Here is a 15,224-nt window from a genome sequence, read left to right as displayed (position 1 = left end):
TAATTTGCATAACGTCGTCGTCGGTACCCACGTAAGTGGTCGCGTGGAAAGGACGGACGGCGGATCTCTTCCTCGTAAATTCACCAGTATACCCTTGGCGAAATCTTAGAGGAGCTGTGACTAGCCGATATCGATAAGATCGGTTCTGGGTCGATCGGGAGGTCGCGTGCCGCGATTTATCATCGATCGATCGGTATCGGTCAGCCCGGTAAACTTGGACTGCTGCGCTACACCTGGCACGAAATCCATGGAGGTGTAGAAGAGGGCCGAGGAAAAGGAAGAGGAAGAGGAAGAGGAATAGGAATAGGAAGAGGAAGAACTAAGGGAGGCAGAAGCGGTGAAACAAAAGGAGAAATTTGCAGGGTAGAGGAAGGCAGGCGGGTGGTGAGCGGGAAGAGGAAGGAAGATACAGAGGCAGTCACAGCCATCACCGTCGCCGTCGCCGTCGTCGTCGCCGTCGTCGTCGTCGTGGCCGTCGGCGTCGCCGTCACGGCCGGCGGGAGGCTCAGAAACCGAGCGAGACCGAGCGCAGTCGACGGAGGTCGGAAACGCACGAAGCTCGCGGCTCGAGCGACCTAACCAGCGGCGGAGCCAAGCAGTGCGGTGCCGACTCTTGCTGCCGCGGTTCCAGATCCCGTGGCGCGTGTGCACGCGTGTTTACATGACGACACAGTTGACCGAAGTGCTCGCGGACGATTGGACAGGGACCGAGCAGCCAGGCGGAAGCGGAGATCGAAGCGAGACGACAGGCGAGGGACGAGGCGAGGGACGAGGCGAGGAGAGGCGGTCCGAGCGTTATCGTCGGCCCGCGTGAAATTTTAGGAGCGGCACGCTGTCGCGTTATCGCACAGTCGACCGAAGCGCGGTCAGACAGAGAAGGAGAGAAAACATCGCGCCGCCTTCGTCGTCCGGGGCGTGGGTGCCGAATGCACGAGTCTCCTCGAGGTAACGCGGTTTCCGCGACGGAGTAGCGGCGGCGGCGGGCCAGCAGCGCGATCCGACTCCTCGTTCGAGCGTTCAGCGAGCCCAAAGCGGAACAGGAGAAACTCGAAAAAAGAAAGTTCTGGGCACTGATCTCCGGACGGTGGTCACGTGTGCCCGCGCCCGTCCGCCCGGTGAAAATCGCGAGAGAGCGCGGACTCTCGAAAAGAGCACTTTCGCGCGTGAGACGCGACCCCCTTCGACCTCTGTACCCGACGATCGCCGAGAGCCAGTGGACCGAGGATACGCGCGAGAGTTCGGCTCGGCAGAGGAGCGAGCCGCCGCGCCGGAGGAGCCAGCTAGAAAGTATCCTGGAAGACGATGAGGATGCCAAGGAGAATCTCGTGCGGTCACCGGAGGACGAGCAGCTCGAGAGGGCTCGATTAAACTGTGCGAGCTTCGATTCGGTTCGCGAGCAGCGGCCGATTCGACCGTCGCCAGGGACCGACCGGCTCGGTCCCGTCGACGCGACGGTAACCCTTCAGCTAACAGTGTGACCAGTGAGTGCAGGTGGTGCGACAGCTTCTCCGTCCTCGAGAACTCGGCACCGCGCGCAGTTTGCCGACGGCTCACGGCTCACGGCTCACGGCTCCTCGACGAGTCCGTCGGAAGAGCCAAGCATTTAGTGTTTCGGTCCTTCCCTCTCTAGAATCTTCGAGCTGCGAATCTGCAGACGAGCTGGATCACCCTTGCGTCGAGTCTCCGAACCGAGACTTTCAGTCTGAGCAGGGCGAAGGGGCTTCAGCGTCCGACGGATAGACGCGCTGGTCTTGCCCTAGGCCTCGCCTAGGCCTCGCCTAGGCTCTCGTTCTTTAATTGTAGACGGATTTTCAACAAGATCTTGTGCTGTTACCCGCGTTTGCGGCGCGCAGAGATCGACGAGGAGCGTAATTCGTTGGCGAACTCGAGGAACAATCGTCAGCAAGGATGCAGGTGGCAACGCTGTTTAGGGAGAGCGCCACCCTGCTGGGTGCCTCCAGTCTGGACCCCCCACAGACTCACCATCACCAGGCTATGCAACAGCAGCAACATCAGCAACAACAGCAACAACAGCTCCAGCAACACCCCGCCGACCTACACTTAAGCCATCACATGCAGCATCACTACAAAATGTAAGTTCCCTTGACCACCGTGTCGAATCGATTCCCATTCTCTTCTTGTCCCAAAATCGCTGCAAGAGACCGAGAACGCACAAGAGGATTTCTTCACGAGAACCGGATTCGATAGCGACGGTCGTGGAAGGACTCGGTGAACGAAACGCAAGTATCTTCTTCGCAAAGGAACGAGTTTCTCCGCGGCGTGCTTCGAATTGGCCCATATTCGTTTCGAATCTTCGTCCTTATCGCGAATAACGGTAGAAATTTCATTACAGTCGCTGATATTAACCGAAATTTCTTGCTACGGGTGAACTGGCCATGACATTTGCTCATGTCCTGTTCCATGGCTTTCATTCTGTTAAGATTCTACGGGTATTCGAAACTCTGATAATCGAAAACCTCGTTTGCCGGTAGTAATCGTTGGTTAGTCAAACGATCGGTTAAAATGTGGATCCTTAACTTTACCTACTTATCTTTGATGCAAAAAAATAAGGAACACCTGGAATACGTTCCGCAAGAAATAAAGGAAAAGGGAATAACTTCCTTGAGAAAGTGATCGGCCGTCGGATCCAAGCAAACCCAATCGACTAGCTGATACATTACGAGATAATTATCGGCCAGTTTACGAGCCACGAGCAAAGAAAATGATTTCAATTGCACGATTTCACGGATTGTTGCCGAAATTATTCGCTTCGGAGCAGTGATTTCTTAGGCTTCACTCCACGAAAAGCGAGTCGCGAAGGAGAGAATGTTTTTTCGGCTGACGCGTTCTCGATTCGAGAGAACCGGGGTCCAGCCAGCGAACGTTATCGTGTCGTCGCCGAACCGGTACTCCCTCGTCGAGCGGGTCCCTCGGCTTCTACCCCTCAGAGGCGTCGGGCTTTTTACGAATTTCGTCACGCGCCACGAAGGGACAGGGTAGCATTTGTATTCGTTGTGCAAGGTCCGGTCGTGCCTTAACCTCGTTCCCTAAACCGTGTAATTTGTTCGGCGTATCTCGACGCTGACGTCCTCGCTTGTGCGCGTTATCGCTCGTGATCGACGTCTCGACGATAAAGTTTGAGGAGGGGACACGTTGTGGAACAACGATTCGGTGGGAACCGCGAATTCGAGCTTAGAAGAAAAGAGGAAAAAACTAGAATCGTTGAGTAGTCTGGGGACTATAGTTGCTCGATCTTTGCAAGAAGAAAGAATTCGTCAAGAAGAAAGAATTCGTCGCGCGTTTCTCCGTGAATCAAATGGAGACGATAAACGCATTTGACGCAGCTTCCGGAGAACCGAAGCCAAACCGCCAGAAGTTTGGAGCAGTCGCGAGGATGCCAATAGGTCAAGGCTATATTACGCTCCGACAATATATTCGACTATTTGGCGAATTTGAGCAACTTTTCTCCTAAGGATTTCCCTGTGGCACGTTTTCCTTGGTGTTTCGAAGTACCGTGATGTCTCCGCGACATTTAGCTATCGACGATTCGTAATCGTATCGTTCCCGTTCCCGTTCCCGTTCCACAGAATACTGTCCTTGACGCTAATTTGACAAGATATCAGGAGCGTAGCGATAAGCGAAAGAAACGAAGGCAGACGCGAAGCAAGAAGCGATCGCACTGGAGAGGGGCACGGAAGAAACGTAAACGAAGGCACATGGCCGAAGAACGTGTTTTGGCGCGGATAACGGCGAACGCCTTCGACATGGTCGTAACAGAACCGAAAAGCTGAGAAAAAGGAGAGAAAAGAAGGCAGAGGCGGCCACGTGTCACAGATAAATCGTGCTTCATCGATAAATCGACTTTATCAATAAGATCGGGCTCGCTGCTCCTCTGTCCCTTCCTTTGCTCTCTTCTTCTCTCTTCTTCTCTCTTTTTCTTTCCTCCGGGTGGATTCCTCCGGCTGGTTGCCGGTCGGCCTGTTCAACTTATTCATGTATTCCATAAGTTCGGAATACATGAATAGCCTACAAGATGCAGGTATTCGCGAATCGCCTTCGATAAAGCCGTATTCTTTGGCACCGTAATTTAAGGCCGTTTAAGCTGCTCTATGGAAGAAATGGACCGACTCGACTCGCGTGGAACGCGACCAACGCGACCAACGCGACCGACCTTCCAACCGTGGATGGATCTCGTAACTGATCGTTTTCAACGTTTGCTGTTCATCGATGCTCGTGCTTGGACAAAAGAAAGGCGCGTCGCGACGCGTGTCGCTCCGAAAAGCAAAGTTTCACGCTCGCAGTTGCGAAGCAGTTGGAACTCCGCGACAACTCGAGCAGCGACGTGCATCGTTAACCGTCGTTGGCAATAATCCGGTTCGTTTGCTCGTCGCGTTCACCAGGAAACGTATTACGATGCCCCGTAGCTATCCTGCCACTACATTAAGGCCCGTCAAATCACGGCAATTATTCTTTGGTCGACTATGATTTTAATTATCCCCGACCCACGGTACCGACACATTTATCCCGAGTATTATTGTTCTCCTCGAACGTGACCGTAACTCGCGATCATTACGTCAACTTAGCGCGCGCTTTTTCTTTCGTAGAATATCCCCGCCGCGCCGGTTACGACAGACTGGAAGAATTACAGGAAGATGTTGAAGACGCGCTCGAGTGATGCGTAAATCGATACCTGGAGTACATTAGTTAGATTTTAGACGAAACGATTCGCCGGAGATCTTGAAACTTGGAGCTTTTGACTAGCCCGGCAGGTGCGTTCTCTTAGCCAGGAATATTTTGGCGGCACAACAAGATTCGAATGTTTTGCATAATTTCTATGCGAGTAGACGGAGTACAGGTTCAGCTGGGCAGTATTCGCGACACGTAGCTCACCATGGAAAAGTGTACCGTCCTTTTTTTTTTTTCTTTTTTTCGTGACACGACCGCAAGTAATCGCGACAGATCTTTTGGCAAATAGAGAAAAGGAGAGACGAAGGGGATGGGCTTGCGCACGCATGACTTTGAGACGTAACGCACGTAAATCGCGCGGTCCGAGTCATGCGAACCTCCGCCGCGGGTTTCTTCTTCCCTTTCTTCTCGATCTGCCCTCCGTCCTTCCGCGCTTCTCCTCTTGCTCGCGTTACCTTTCTCCTCGACCTTCCTCCGCCCCCCACCTCCCTCCCCCTAGCCCCCGTTATTCCGCTCTATCATTTTGCTTCTCCTTTTTTTCTTCCCGTTGCCTCCATTTTTTTCTCCTTCAGTCTGCCTCGCTCGCTCTTTCCTTCCTTCCTCTCTGTCCCCTTCCCCGCGTGCACATGCACGTCGTCTCTCTCCTCTGCTCTATCCTCTCGCCCTGTTGCCCCCTCGTCTCGCTCGGTTATCTCCCTCGTGTTTTTATTTTAGCCCGAAGCAAACGTCGAGGTGGAGAACGGAGAGCCGGAGGGCGAGCGGGGCGAGCGGGACGGGCGGGGGCGAGCGGTGGCGAGCGAGGGCGAGCAGGGGCGAGCGGGGGAGAGGAAGAAGAGGAGAGCAACGCGCGGCGAAGGAGCAAGAAAGAGGCGCGGGGAATAAACGGGCGAGAAGAGGAAAAGTACGAAGGTGGAGGGTCGGGGTGAGGCAACGGTGGAGGAGGCGGAGGAGGCGGAGGAGGCGGGAGGATAGAACACAAACGGCCGCACGAAGAGAGCTCGTCGAACGGGCTGTTCTCCTCCTCCGCCTCCACCTCCTCCACCTCTTCTCCTCCTTCGGCTCTCGCAGACTATGGTTTCGTAACACGCGTCTTTCCCGCTCTCCGCCTCGTTCCTTTTCCGTCTCCGTCCGTTCCTGCAACGCGTTCTACGCCACCAGCGAGGTGTACGCGTCTCTTCAAAACTCGTGGACCCGCGCGCGAACGCCACGCTGTTCGCGAGAAAAATCGTGGAGAGAACGTTGATGTCGAATGGGACTCGAGGGCGCCGATAACCAGGGCCTATCGAGCTAGGATCGAGCCTACCGATTCTTGGACAAACCTTGCCATATGGATGCAACCGCTTCCGGCGAGGAACCAATCTTTCACAGCTGAAGCTTTCGACTGACCATATCGAGGCGCGCGGATGAAACACGACCACTGTTTTTTCCGGACATTTTTGGTGACTCACCATGTATGTCGAGCCGCGTCTTCCGCGCTCCTCCTCTCTCCACTCTCTTGCGTGATGCAAGAGAATTCGTGGCCACTCGACACCTCTCGGTGCGTGCCGCGGGAAGACCTTACCCGTTCTCGATACGCAGTTACCGAATCTCGGAACAGTATCAATCGCGGTTCCTACAATCGTGCAGAGTGAGTCACGAGCCTTCGTAAAGGATAAAACTTGTAAAAGAGCAAAAAGAAGGCTTAATGGCTTTGCTATTAGGAACCACGAATTTATGGCTCCGTCTACCGAGTAGCGTGACAAGAAAAATTACTGAATGACTCGAAGCGAATCAATTTTTCTCCGAGTGTACCAACTTATACGTCGTTATTTATGGTTATGCGTATTATTTATGCACGTATCGGCAGGGATCTACATATTTCGGTTACGGAACTAGTCTGAATGGGACGAGGAAAGTCAATGGAACAGACTTGCGATTGCGTGGAACAACTAGGACTAGTTGGAGCGGGTTTTTCTACTACTTAAAACATAAACAATATTAACTCGTAGCAAGGTCTATCATTCATTGAATATTCATTCCGAGGTTAGTCGCGCAGGCTTTGAACTCTTGAAATATCAATCTGTTTACGACATACGCTGCAGACAACTGTTGATCCGTTGTTCAGAAATCGAAATATCTCTGCGTTGCGCTTAAGTAAAGGAGTGAAACTGTTGAGCTCCTTTTTCACCTGGAGGAAACATTTGAGGTATCTTGGGCTGGTCTAGAGCAACCTTTTCGCACAATCCTTGAGGTTTTCCCAAAGAATCGGGACAGAAAAGTGAAAGAAGGAGAGCAGGGTTCTTTTTATCGAGGCTCTCGAGAGCTTATCAGGACGGCGAAATAAAGCGTCGACGACGAAACGCGTTTGAACGCGCAACCTATCGGCCTCGCTATGCCAAAGAGCACCTAAACGCCGTCCATACGGATCTCTAGGGAGCTCCGCGATTATTCCGGGCGCAAATTTATTTTTATCAGGCTGTACCGGCCTGTTCTCGCTCAAGAGCCAGCGTTGCCGGATTAGAAGTTTTTCCGCTCGGTTCTCGACGAAACAGGCCGATTTCGACCGGAGGAAAATATCCTTCGTCTCGTTAAAAAAAGACACGACTCTGCCGGCCTTCCGACAAGGGCCGCTCTCCGTGCCTCGCCGCTGAAGCTTCTCGCTCCGATGCGTCTTTTAGATATTTCCGTTCGAACGAAAAACGTCGCTTCTCCAAGACGGGACGGAGCGCGACAAAATTCCGTCTAACCTGGCAACCTTGCCGATGAGCGCGTTACGCGACCGTTTCACGACCGTTTCACGCGCTTTCCGAGTCCGAGCGGAAAACGAAGGGGAATCGAGGCCGACTCGGAGGAAAACGATTTTCTCTTGAGAAAAAGCAGATTCGACGATAACTCCATCGACGCGGTTTGAAAAATTGGTTAACAATCTCGGAGCTTGCCAAGGGGAATAGAGAATTTCTGGTGGAAGCTCTCCGACGCGGTGACGCCACTCGGAAATTGTGCGAGCTGGCTCGCACCAGCAGACGGTTGATTCGTGAAGCGCTGGGCCAGATTCCGCTCGGAACCGATGGAGATTTCTTTGGGTCAAAGAATTCTCGAATTTGTACGGTGACCAGGCGCGAACGGGCAAATCGTTCGGCTCCTCGGCAAGACCGCTCGTAAATAGTCTCCGCAGCCAGCAGAGGCGGTCGTAAGGGTTTCCCTTATCTGCGTCAGCGTTTCTGTTCGCACGATTACCTTCAGTTTCCTTCGCGTACCGAGCTGCTCAGCAATTTCTTCTTCTTCTTCTTCTTTTCTTCTTTTCTTTTTTTCCCTCCTTTTCGATAATCATCCGTATATAGTAAGTACGCAGCTCAGTGGTGTCGAAGAAAAAGAAGATCCGCGCGCGCTCGTGTTGGAGGTGGATCGTGCGCGTTCGGCGAGTTTCGGTCTTCTCCGCCGACGGTTTTCGCTCTTTCGACCTTTTCGTCCTCGACAGAGTCGATGTAAGCAACGCGAGCCGCAACGTCTGCGAGCGAGGAGCGTTCGTAAACACTGAGCTCACCGCTCCAAGCCCACAGCTATCCTTCCACGCTCCTTACCTGTCTACCGTGATATGCTTCTCGAACTTTCTAACGCGATGATGCACGTCTCTCTGAACGCAACCTTGGCTCCAGTCCTCGCGTTGGACGAGTCCTAAAAACTGCTACCGTCGTCGAGAGACTCGTCGTGGAAAACAGAGAAACTTGTCGTTGCCACCTTCTGGCTTCCCGGAACAAGCTTCGTAGTTCCCCACGTCGCTCCGAGTCCGATGGACCAACCAGTTTTCAGATATCGATACTATCGTCGCTCGATCTCGATCAACCGATCCTCCCTCCTTTATTGGACTGTTGTAGCGTACAGGATCTTAAGAAGTCGAAGTTAGACGAAAGCGTTTTTCGGTGGATGAATTGCGTGACGGTCGAATTCGATGACGGGTGCATGCACGGGCATAAGTTCGAGGGGGTTTACGAGCCTGTTGCATTCGAGAAAGGGATTCCAAAGAGTCGACCAATCAAGCGAAGCAATAACGCGCGTCGGATCGAAAATGTGGAAACACGCGTGGTTGGTGCCACTAAACGAGACACGTATCGAACGCGATAACGGCTATCCGGTGAGTCATCCTGATTACCGAATGCGAGGCAAATTGTTAAAAGGCTCGACGAAGACGTTTAACTGTCACGCTCGCGTACCGCTCTCTGAGTTATCCTCTGTTTAGGCGACTGCTTTATCGGAAGGCGCGGCGATATCGCGAGTGAGCCGGTTCGAGTTCCGATCGAGGAAGAGCGGAAGGTTCTTTGGCAAAGCGGAACTTGTCGCGAGTCCCGAGAAAGAAAGGAGATCGAACCGACGGGGGAGTCGCGGTTGCCACGAGGAGAAAACTGGTCCGAGACACGGCCTTATTAAGACCGCAATTAGGCCGCATTACCGAATTACGTTACAATCGAGAATAACGAGCGCGCGCGCAGTAATAAATTACAACAGCTCCCGCGTAATCATTACCTCGGAGTTTCGTGTAACAGCCTCCCTATCAGTTTACGTTCGACTTTAATTGCATCGCGGCACGGCGCTGCGCTACACCGTGGCATCGCTTTTTGGACCGGACTCGGCTCCGCCACCGTCGCGTAGTTATAACGATCCGAATAATTAAATGTACCTTTAATAAATTAATATAACATTAACACTCGTTCCTGGGGTATTACTCGACGGTTGCGCAATTAACGACCCTGCCACCGTTGGGATTCGTTTCGATCTGCCGAGCAATCACTCCCTCCTTTGCGAAGCTTCTTTTCGCTTCGCCCCGAATCGAGTAGCATCGATTCTTGCGCTCGAGGAGTGCCGCGACGGAACGTCGAACGTTCGATCGCGAGCGATCGCGAGGGATCGCGAGGAATCACGGTGACGAAGGAACGCGTGAGAGCTTTCCGAGTTGACCTAGCTTCTTTTCGAGTCAGACAGCTTCGAGGTTATCGCATAATGGCGCGTGAAACGCAGTCGGCGAGCGTACACGTAAACGCCTCGTACGTGGCGAGAGTCCAGTGGACGCGCGTGCACTAGCCTATGCACGCGCGTGCATGCATATGGATAGACCTGAGCCGAGTGCAGCGTTTACATCAGTCGCATGCCAAAGAATACCAAACCGGCCAACAGTTGCGTTTCATTGCATCAAGGAGGAGCACGTCGCTCCCGAAATCCTGGATACCCTTTCAAACCGCGCCGGAGGTACGTTGGGTTTCCATCTCAGAGTTGGCATCTCTGACTGAAAAACGCAGCACGCAACGTCATTCCGCAAATTGCGTAGGTATATACAGGCTGAGAACTATTCTTACAACGAAAGTAAAAACTGCGTCGAGAATTTTAGAGCAACGCGCACGTACCGATCAAAGGCTGTTTCTCAAGTAATTTGGGCCTGTCCTCTTTTCAAGAGACTTGATTTCAAAAATATGCCCTCTGCTCTAAAATCTCGGGTGAACCCTTTAGTGTATAACGATCGTAAGTTGAAACCTGGGGCGGCACAGGGGCAAGAGGAGCACACGCGACGCTACAGGCACGGATTAGTAGATGCGATCGAATCGGCCAATAGCGAAAATGCGCGTGATCCTACACAAAGATCCAACCAATCAGACCCGCATTCCTTCCAGGTTTCAACTTACGATGGTTGTATACTAGATCCTAGCTCTCATTCTCTTGGTATCCATTCTCGTGATCGTTCTACGGATTTCGAGCAAAGCGATGACAGAGTTTGCAACGTATTCGTAGGTACGAGTCTAGCCGCTGGTGAGCCCGAGCGCGTAAGTTTCGTCGTAAATCTTGCGTACGTTTAAAGCCCAAAGCCGGGAGAATCTCAGGGCCGAGGAGTTCCGTGCCGGCGTATGTAATCTTGACGTTAGCCTGAAATTACTGACGCGGTTACCGTGACGTTTTTACTGGCGCACAATCTTCTTTACGCGCCTAAATTCTGCGCGCGTTTCCTCTCGTATCCCGCGACTCGACGTTCCTCCGCGTACGGACAAGTCGACCTTCGTTACCTTGCAATAACGCTGCGTACAATGTCGAAGAATAAGACAATATCAGACTCTGAAGTGGCGCTTAATTTCCTTCATCTATTACTCGTGCATTTTCTTTGCGAAAGAGACGGTGGAAGTACACGATCGTTCGCGCCAGTTTCCGAGTGGGAGCGCGTTACAATGGGACAGGTTTCTCGAATATTTCGAACCGCCATCTCCGCCCTTGTAACCCCATAAGCGGGGGATTTGCTTGACGCGACGCGCAAGTACCAACAAGGGGTGAAACTTTCCGGAATTCGGCGAGAAACTGGAAAGTTTGGAACACGCGCGCTCCGCGCAACCCACACCCTCATCGCGCGAAGAATTTTCGGGGTGGTTGTTGACAAGTTTCGGAAAGTCGCCCATGAATATCTTGGACCATCTCGCGCGCACGTCCGGCTACCAATTTTGATGGGTAGACGTCCCTCGAGCATTCTCACTATGCATCTATCCAAAATATCATATTCGCGCGTGCTTTGCTTCCTTACTACTTCCCAACTCTCTGTATTTTCGTCAAATTCCTAGTATTCTTCCTTACAAGTATTCACTATTACTCTGCTTATTTTTATGATAGCTTAGTTGCTCTTTACCAATGTACAAAATTAGATCTGGACTGGAAATTTAAAAAAAGAATTAAGGGCAAACGAAAGTCTACTCTCTTCTTTGTTTAGCCTCTTACCCCAGCTCCTATTAGGAATTAGCAGTAAGAAAAAAATGAAAAAAGGAAGGTGGAGCCTGCCTGCTTTCTTTCTTCAGTCTTGCCTGACTCTGACAAAGGTGCTTGACCGCACGCGATTGATCTGCGCTTCGAGTGTCTTCTACTCAGATCACAGGATCTGTTCTGCAAAAGTAGGTACCTACATCCCCTTCAACTCGGACGAGCTAACAGAACAAACTAGTTTCCCTTGCGAGTCTCGGTACAATATAAATACGCATTTTGGAAGCAGATGTCATCTTTCCAAAAAGCTACTACCACTGTTCACGTACCTCTCTAGGTCAATCCTCGCATTAAATTTGTCCGATGCAGGAACGAAATTTATAAGTTGCGTTATGTTTGATCGACTTGCTTACGGCAACGAAGTTTCCGAGATATTACTCGTTGTCGGAAGATATATGGAGGCGCACGCTGGCAAAGCACTTTGGCGGATGTTAATGCGGAGAACGTGCGATGGCCGTCAAAACATCATCGCCTGTAGCTACAATCAGCTCTCCGCTTCTTTTAACGACAGGAGCTCCGAAGCCCACTATCTTCCCCATATTTTTCCAACTATCATCTTCCTATGCCTTCTTTGTCCGTATCAATATACGGATAATCAATTACGGATTACGGATCCACAGTCATTCGAGAGCATTTTTGCCTTTCTCCTTTTCTTTCACCACCTTTTTAGAATATACTTTGATCGTAGGAAGGATTCTATTAGGATTCTATTCCATGTTGTGGGTTGCATCGAAGGAAGAAGTTAGAGGGACGGTCGAGGTTGAAGAGCGCGTCGAAGTCGCGAATCGGGAAGCGTGACTGGCGAACTTTTGGCACGGGCCAGAGTAAATGGTTTAGTGGCGGCTATGCGAGAAATTACGAGACAACGCGAAGCGATACGAGGCAACGGGAGGTCGTCTGGGAGGGCGACGAGCTCCTCTCCGCTCTCTCTTCTCCTTCGCCCACCGCCGTTCACGCTCACCCTCTCGCGCGTCGATGTAGGAGTCGCTTGAAAACTCGGTCAAAGTCTCGTCGCCGTGGCGTCTCGCTTTGGGGATTCGAAGGAAGGGTCGTTTCTCTTTCTCTTGATCTCGTTCCACTTCCTCCTTCCGCCCTATCTTTTCCTCCTAGCTAGTCCCGCACTTTTTCTCGCCCTTTTCCCTTCCCGCTTCGTTACCGTTTTTCCGCCACCGAACGCGAATATACGACTTGGCAGAGCCGTGAATCGCAAGCAGACGCACGACGTCTGGCTTCTCTTCCTTCCTCGATCTTGCTCGTCTTTTGGGTCAAACGAACGTCAGCGCGGCCCCGTTTCCCGCCGGAAAACGTCTTATTGCCCCGAAACCGACCGTCCAAAGATTTGGAGCGTGGAAGATTTTCGGCGACCGCCTCGCAAAGAGGAGGACCCGAATTCCAGGAGCCAAATTCTACCGCGCAGCGTTCGGACGTATTCTAGGAACACTGGGGGGGACTTCTCTTCCACTCGTTTGAGTCCGTTCACGACGCGTTCGAGAAAAGACGCGCAGACATCGATCCGTCGTGGCTCGTGCGATCACCGAGGAACCAACGTTTCCCCCGAGCACCCAAGAAGGGGTGGAATTCTCGAACGAGTCGCTATACGCGGATATTTTCTCGAAAAATGTTTCTCAGTGAGAGGTTCGGAGAGACACGAAGAAAAAATCTATCGCTGCACGAATTCTCGTGGTCGTTGATCGTTGAAATTTTATCGCGGTCGCGCGAAGGGAAGAGTGGAGGCGGAGAAGATAAAATAGGCCGGCAAGAGGGAAAAGTTTGAAGCGTCGAATAGAAATTCGATTTATTGACTTTCGAAGCCACTCTCCCTTTTTTTCGTGGAGGTCGAGACAGGGGAAATCCGATGGAAGCGCGGAGAGACGAGGGGCAGAGAGAGCGCGAGGGAGAGGGACTGGAAAAAAGCAGCGCTATCGGTGGAACGGCTGGCGGTAGGTCAGGATCGCGAAGAGCGAGATGGATACAAATCATAAAATTTGATTGGGCCGACCTAGGCCGGGGGAATACACCGGCTGTGTGTATCCGATATATTGACTCACTTCGTGTATTCTCTGCGTATTTTCCATTGACCGAAGAGAGGCCGGGAACAGGTACAGCAACAGAGGGAAGGGAGACTTGGAGAGAATCTACGCGCAACTGCGTCGATTCATTCATCTATTTTGCCTCCGTCTTTCGGTTCTGCAAAACCGTGTGCCAGGTCGCGTTAAAGAATCTTTCAACTTTCGGTTCATTCTGTGCACTCTTACAACCTGTCGCATTCATTTACCTACACCACCGATTGGAAAACAGAACTACTAACAAACACTGTGGGTGGCCGACACGAGTCGATCATAGGGTATGAATAAATGGTTCGATATACCTACTTATAAGTCTAAAAGAGATTTTCTGTTCACGGTTTTGTAGTGGACAAATGTGAGTAGAATTGACCGTAAACCGCAGGAAGTTGTACGAAAGGACAATGTTACACATATGTCCATATTGGGCTCTTCTTAAGACCAAAATTGTTTACTAAGAAAGTTTACTAAGACCCGACAGTTTACTAAGAAAGGAACGACATATCTTGGCACGCTTGAGCCACAATCATAGCAGCTCCGATAAATTTGTCTCTCTTCGAGAACAGCCCCAACGAAAGAAGGTGTGAACGTTGGCTGCATTTTGCGCCCAGTTTCAACCGAAAGGGCTCACTTACGTTACAACCTACGTTTCTAAGTTGTAATATCCGCACTTGGTACACGTTACCGCCTCGGTTGGATTCCTCTCGCATTTCGAAGATCGTAAAAAGGTCACTCGGTATAAGAGAGGAAGTAGGAATTCGGCCACGGAAATGGAATCGACTAACTAACCCAGACCTTGGATTCGGAAACTTGGAGACACCCATTCGACGATTGAAAATCGATAGAGAATAATGGAAATTTGGCTCGCGAGGAGAATGGAGGTTGGTGTACGTGCGAGACTCTAGCGGACTAAAAGTCGACGACGACGCAGCAACGTACCCGGACACGCAGTTTTTCCGATGAAAATCGGGAACCTTGAATTAAGTCGAGGCGATGGCCAGGTCAGCGCGAGCGCGACAGCGTGTCATCGTGTCTTTCAGCGTCTGATGTCTCAGCACGTCTCGGCGAGGACAGCTTGCGTTTCATTTGAATTACATGAAAATCGAGCACGCTTCTTAAGGGGTGGGGCGCGAGAGGGAATCCTCTCGATCGGTCGGTCGGCCACCCGTTCGAGATCGATCGCGGCCGATACAGATTCGTGGCGAGATTATCTCGCGCCTCGGCCGCGCGACAGTCGTTGCTTCCCCAAGAGGAGACGACGTTGAAGGAGAAGTCGAGACAAGAGGGCTCGTTCGAGCTCCTTTGTCTCCGATTAAGGGGAAAAGAGAATTCGAGGCGAGCACAAGAGCCAAACGACGCAGATTATTCCTGCCTCGACAACGAGATCGCGATACGCCCGATGGATTAGCTACGAGCAAGACCGATTAGACGAGGGCTGCGTGAATATCGATTCAGTGGTGCAAAGCACCACGTTGCAGCATCACGAACTTAGTGGAAAAACTTGGTGGAGAAGCTTGCTTATCGAAGGAACATTGCTTAGGTGTTACAATTGCGAATCTATTGCTGCTATCTGATTATCTATTAGATTGGTTGATTTAGGGACTCCTTTACAGTACTGTATAATAGTTCGGCCTTAAATTTCTTTTGGACAATCGTTTGAAATGATGGGATATAAAATCGTTCTCTCAGAATCGATAGCAGTGTGTGGAAACG

The 15,224-nt window shown here is 51.5% G+C and overlaps 1 protein-coding gene across 1 annotated transcript in view; it reads left to right on the top strand.

The window, feature by feature from the left end:
* Positions 1-614: 614 nt before the first annotated feature.
* The window catches only part of Tdg (Thymine DNA glycosylase), a 46,669-nt gene continuing 32,059 nt past the window's right edge, over positions 615-15,224 (top strand). Inside the window, exons 1-2 of the mRNA XM_076381374.1 lie at positions 615-945; positions 1,854-2,093. Of these exons, the coding sequence (XP_076237489.1) occupies positions 1,909-2,093 (185 nt within the window). The 5' untranslated portion in view covers positions 615-945; positions 1,854-1,908. The remainder of the gene's footprint in view (positions 946-1,853; positions 2,094-15,224) is intronic.

Source organism: Calliopsis andreniformis, chromosome 6, assembly GCF_051401765.1.
Source record: "Calliopsis andreniformis isolate RMS-2024a chromosome 6, iyCalAndr_principal, whole genome shotgun sequence".
NCBI classification, from domain to species: Eukaryota; Metazoa; Arthropoda; class Insecta; order Hymenoptera; family Andrenidae; genus Calliopsis; species Calliopsis andreniformis.
The sequence above is the reverse complement of the archived record's forward strand: the minus strand, read 5'-3'. Positions and strand labels throughout refer to the sequence as shown.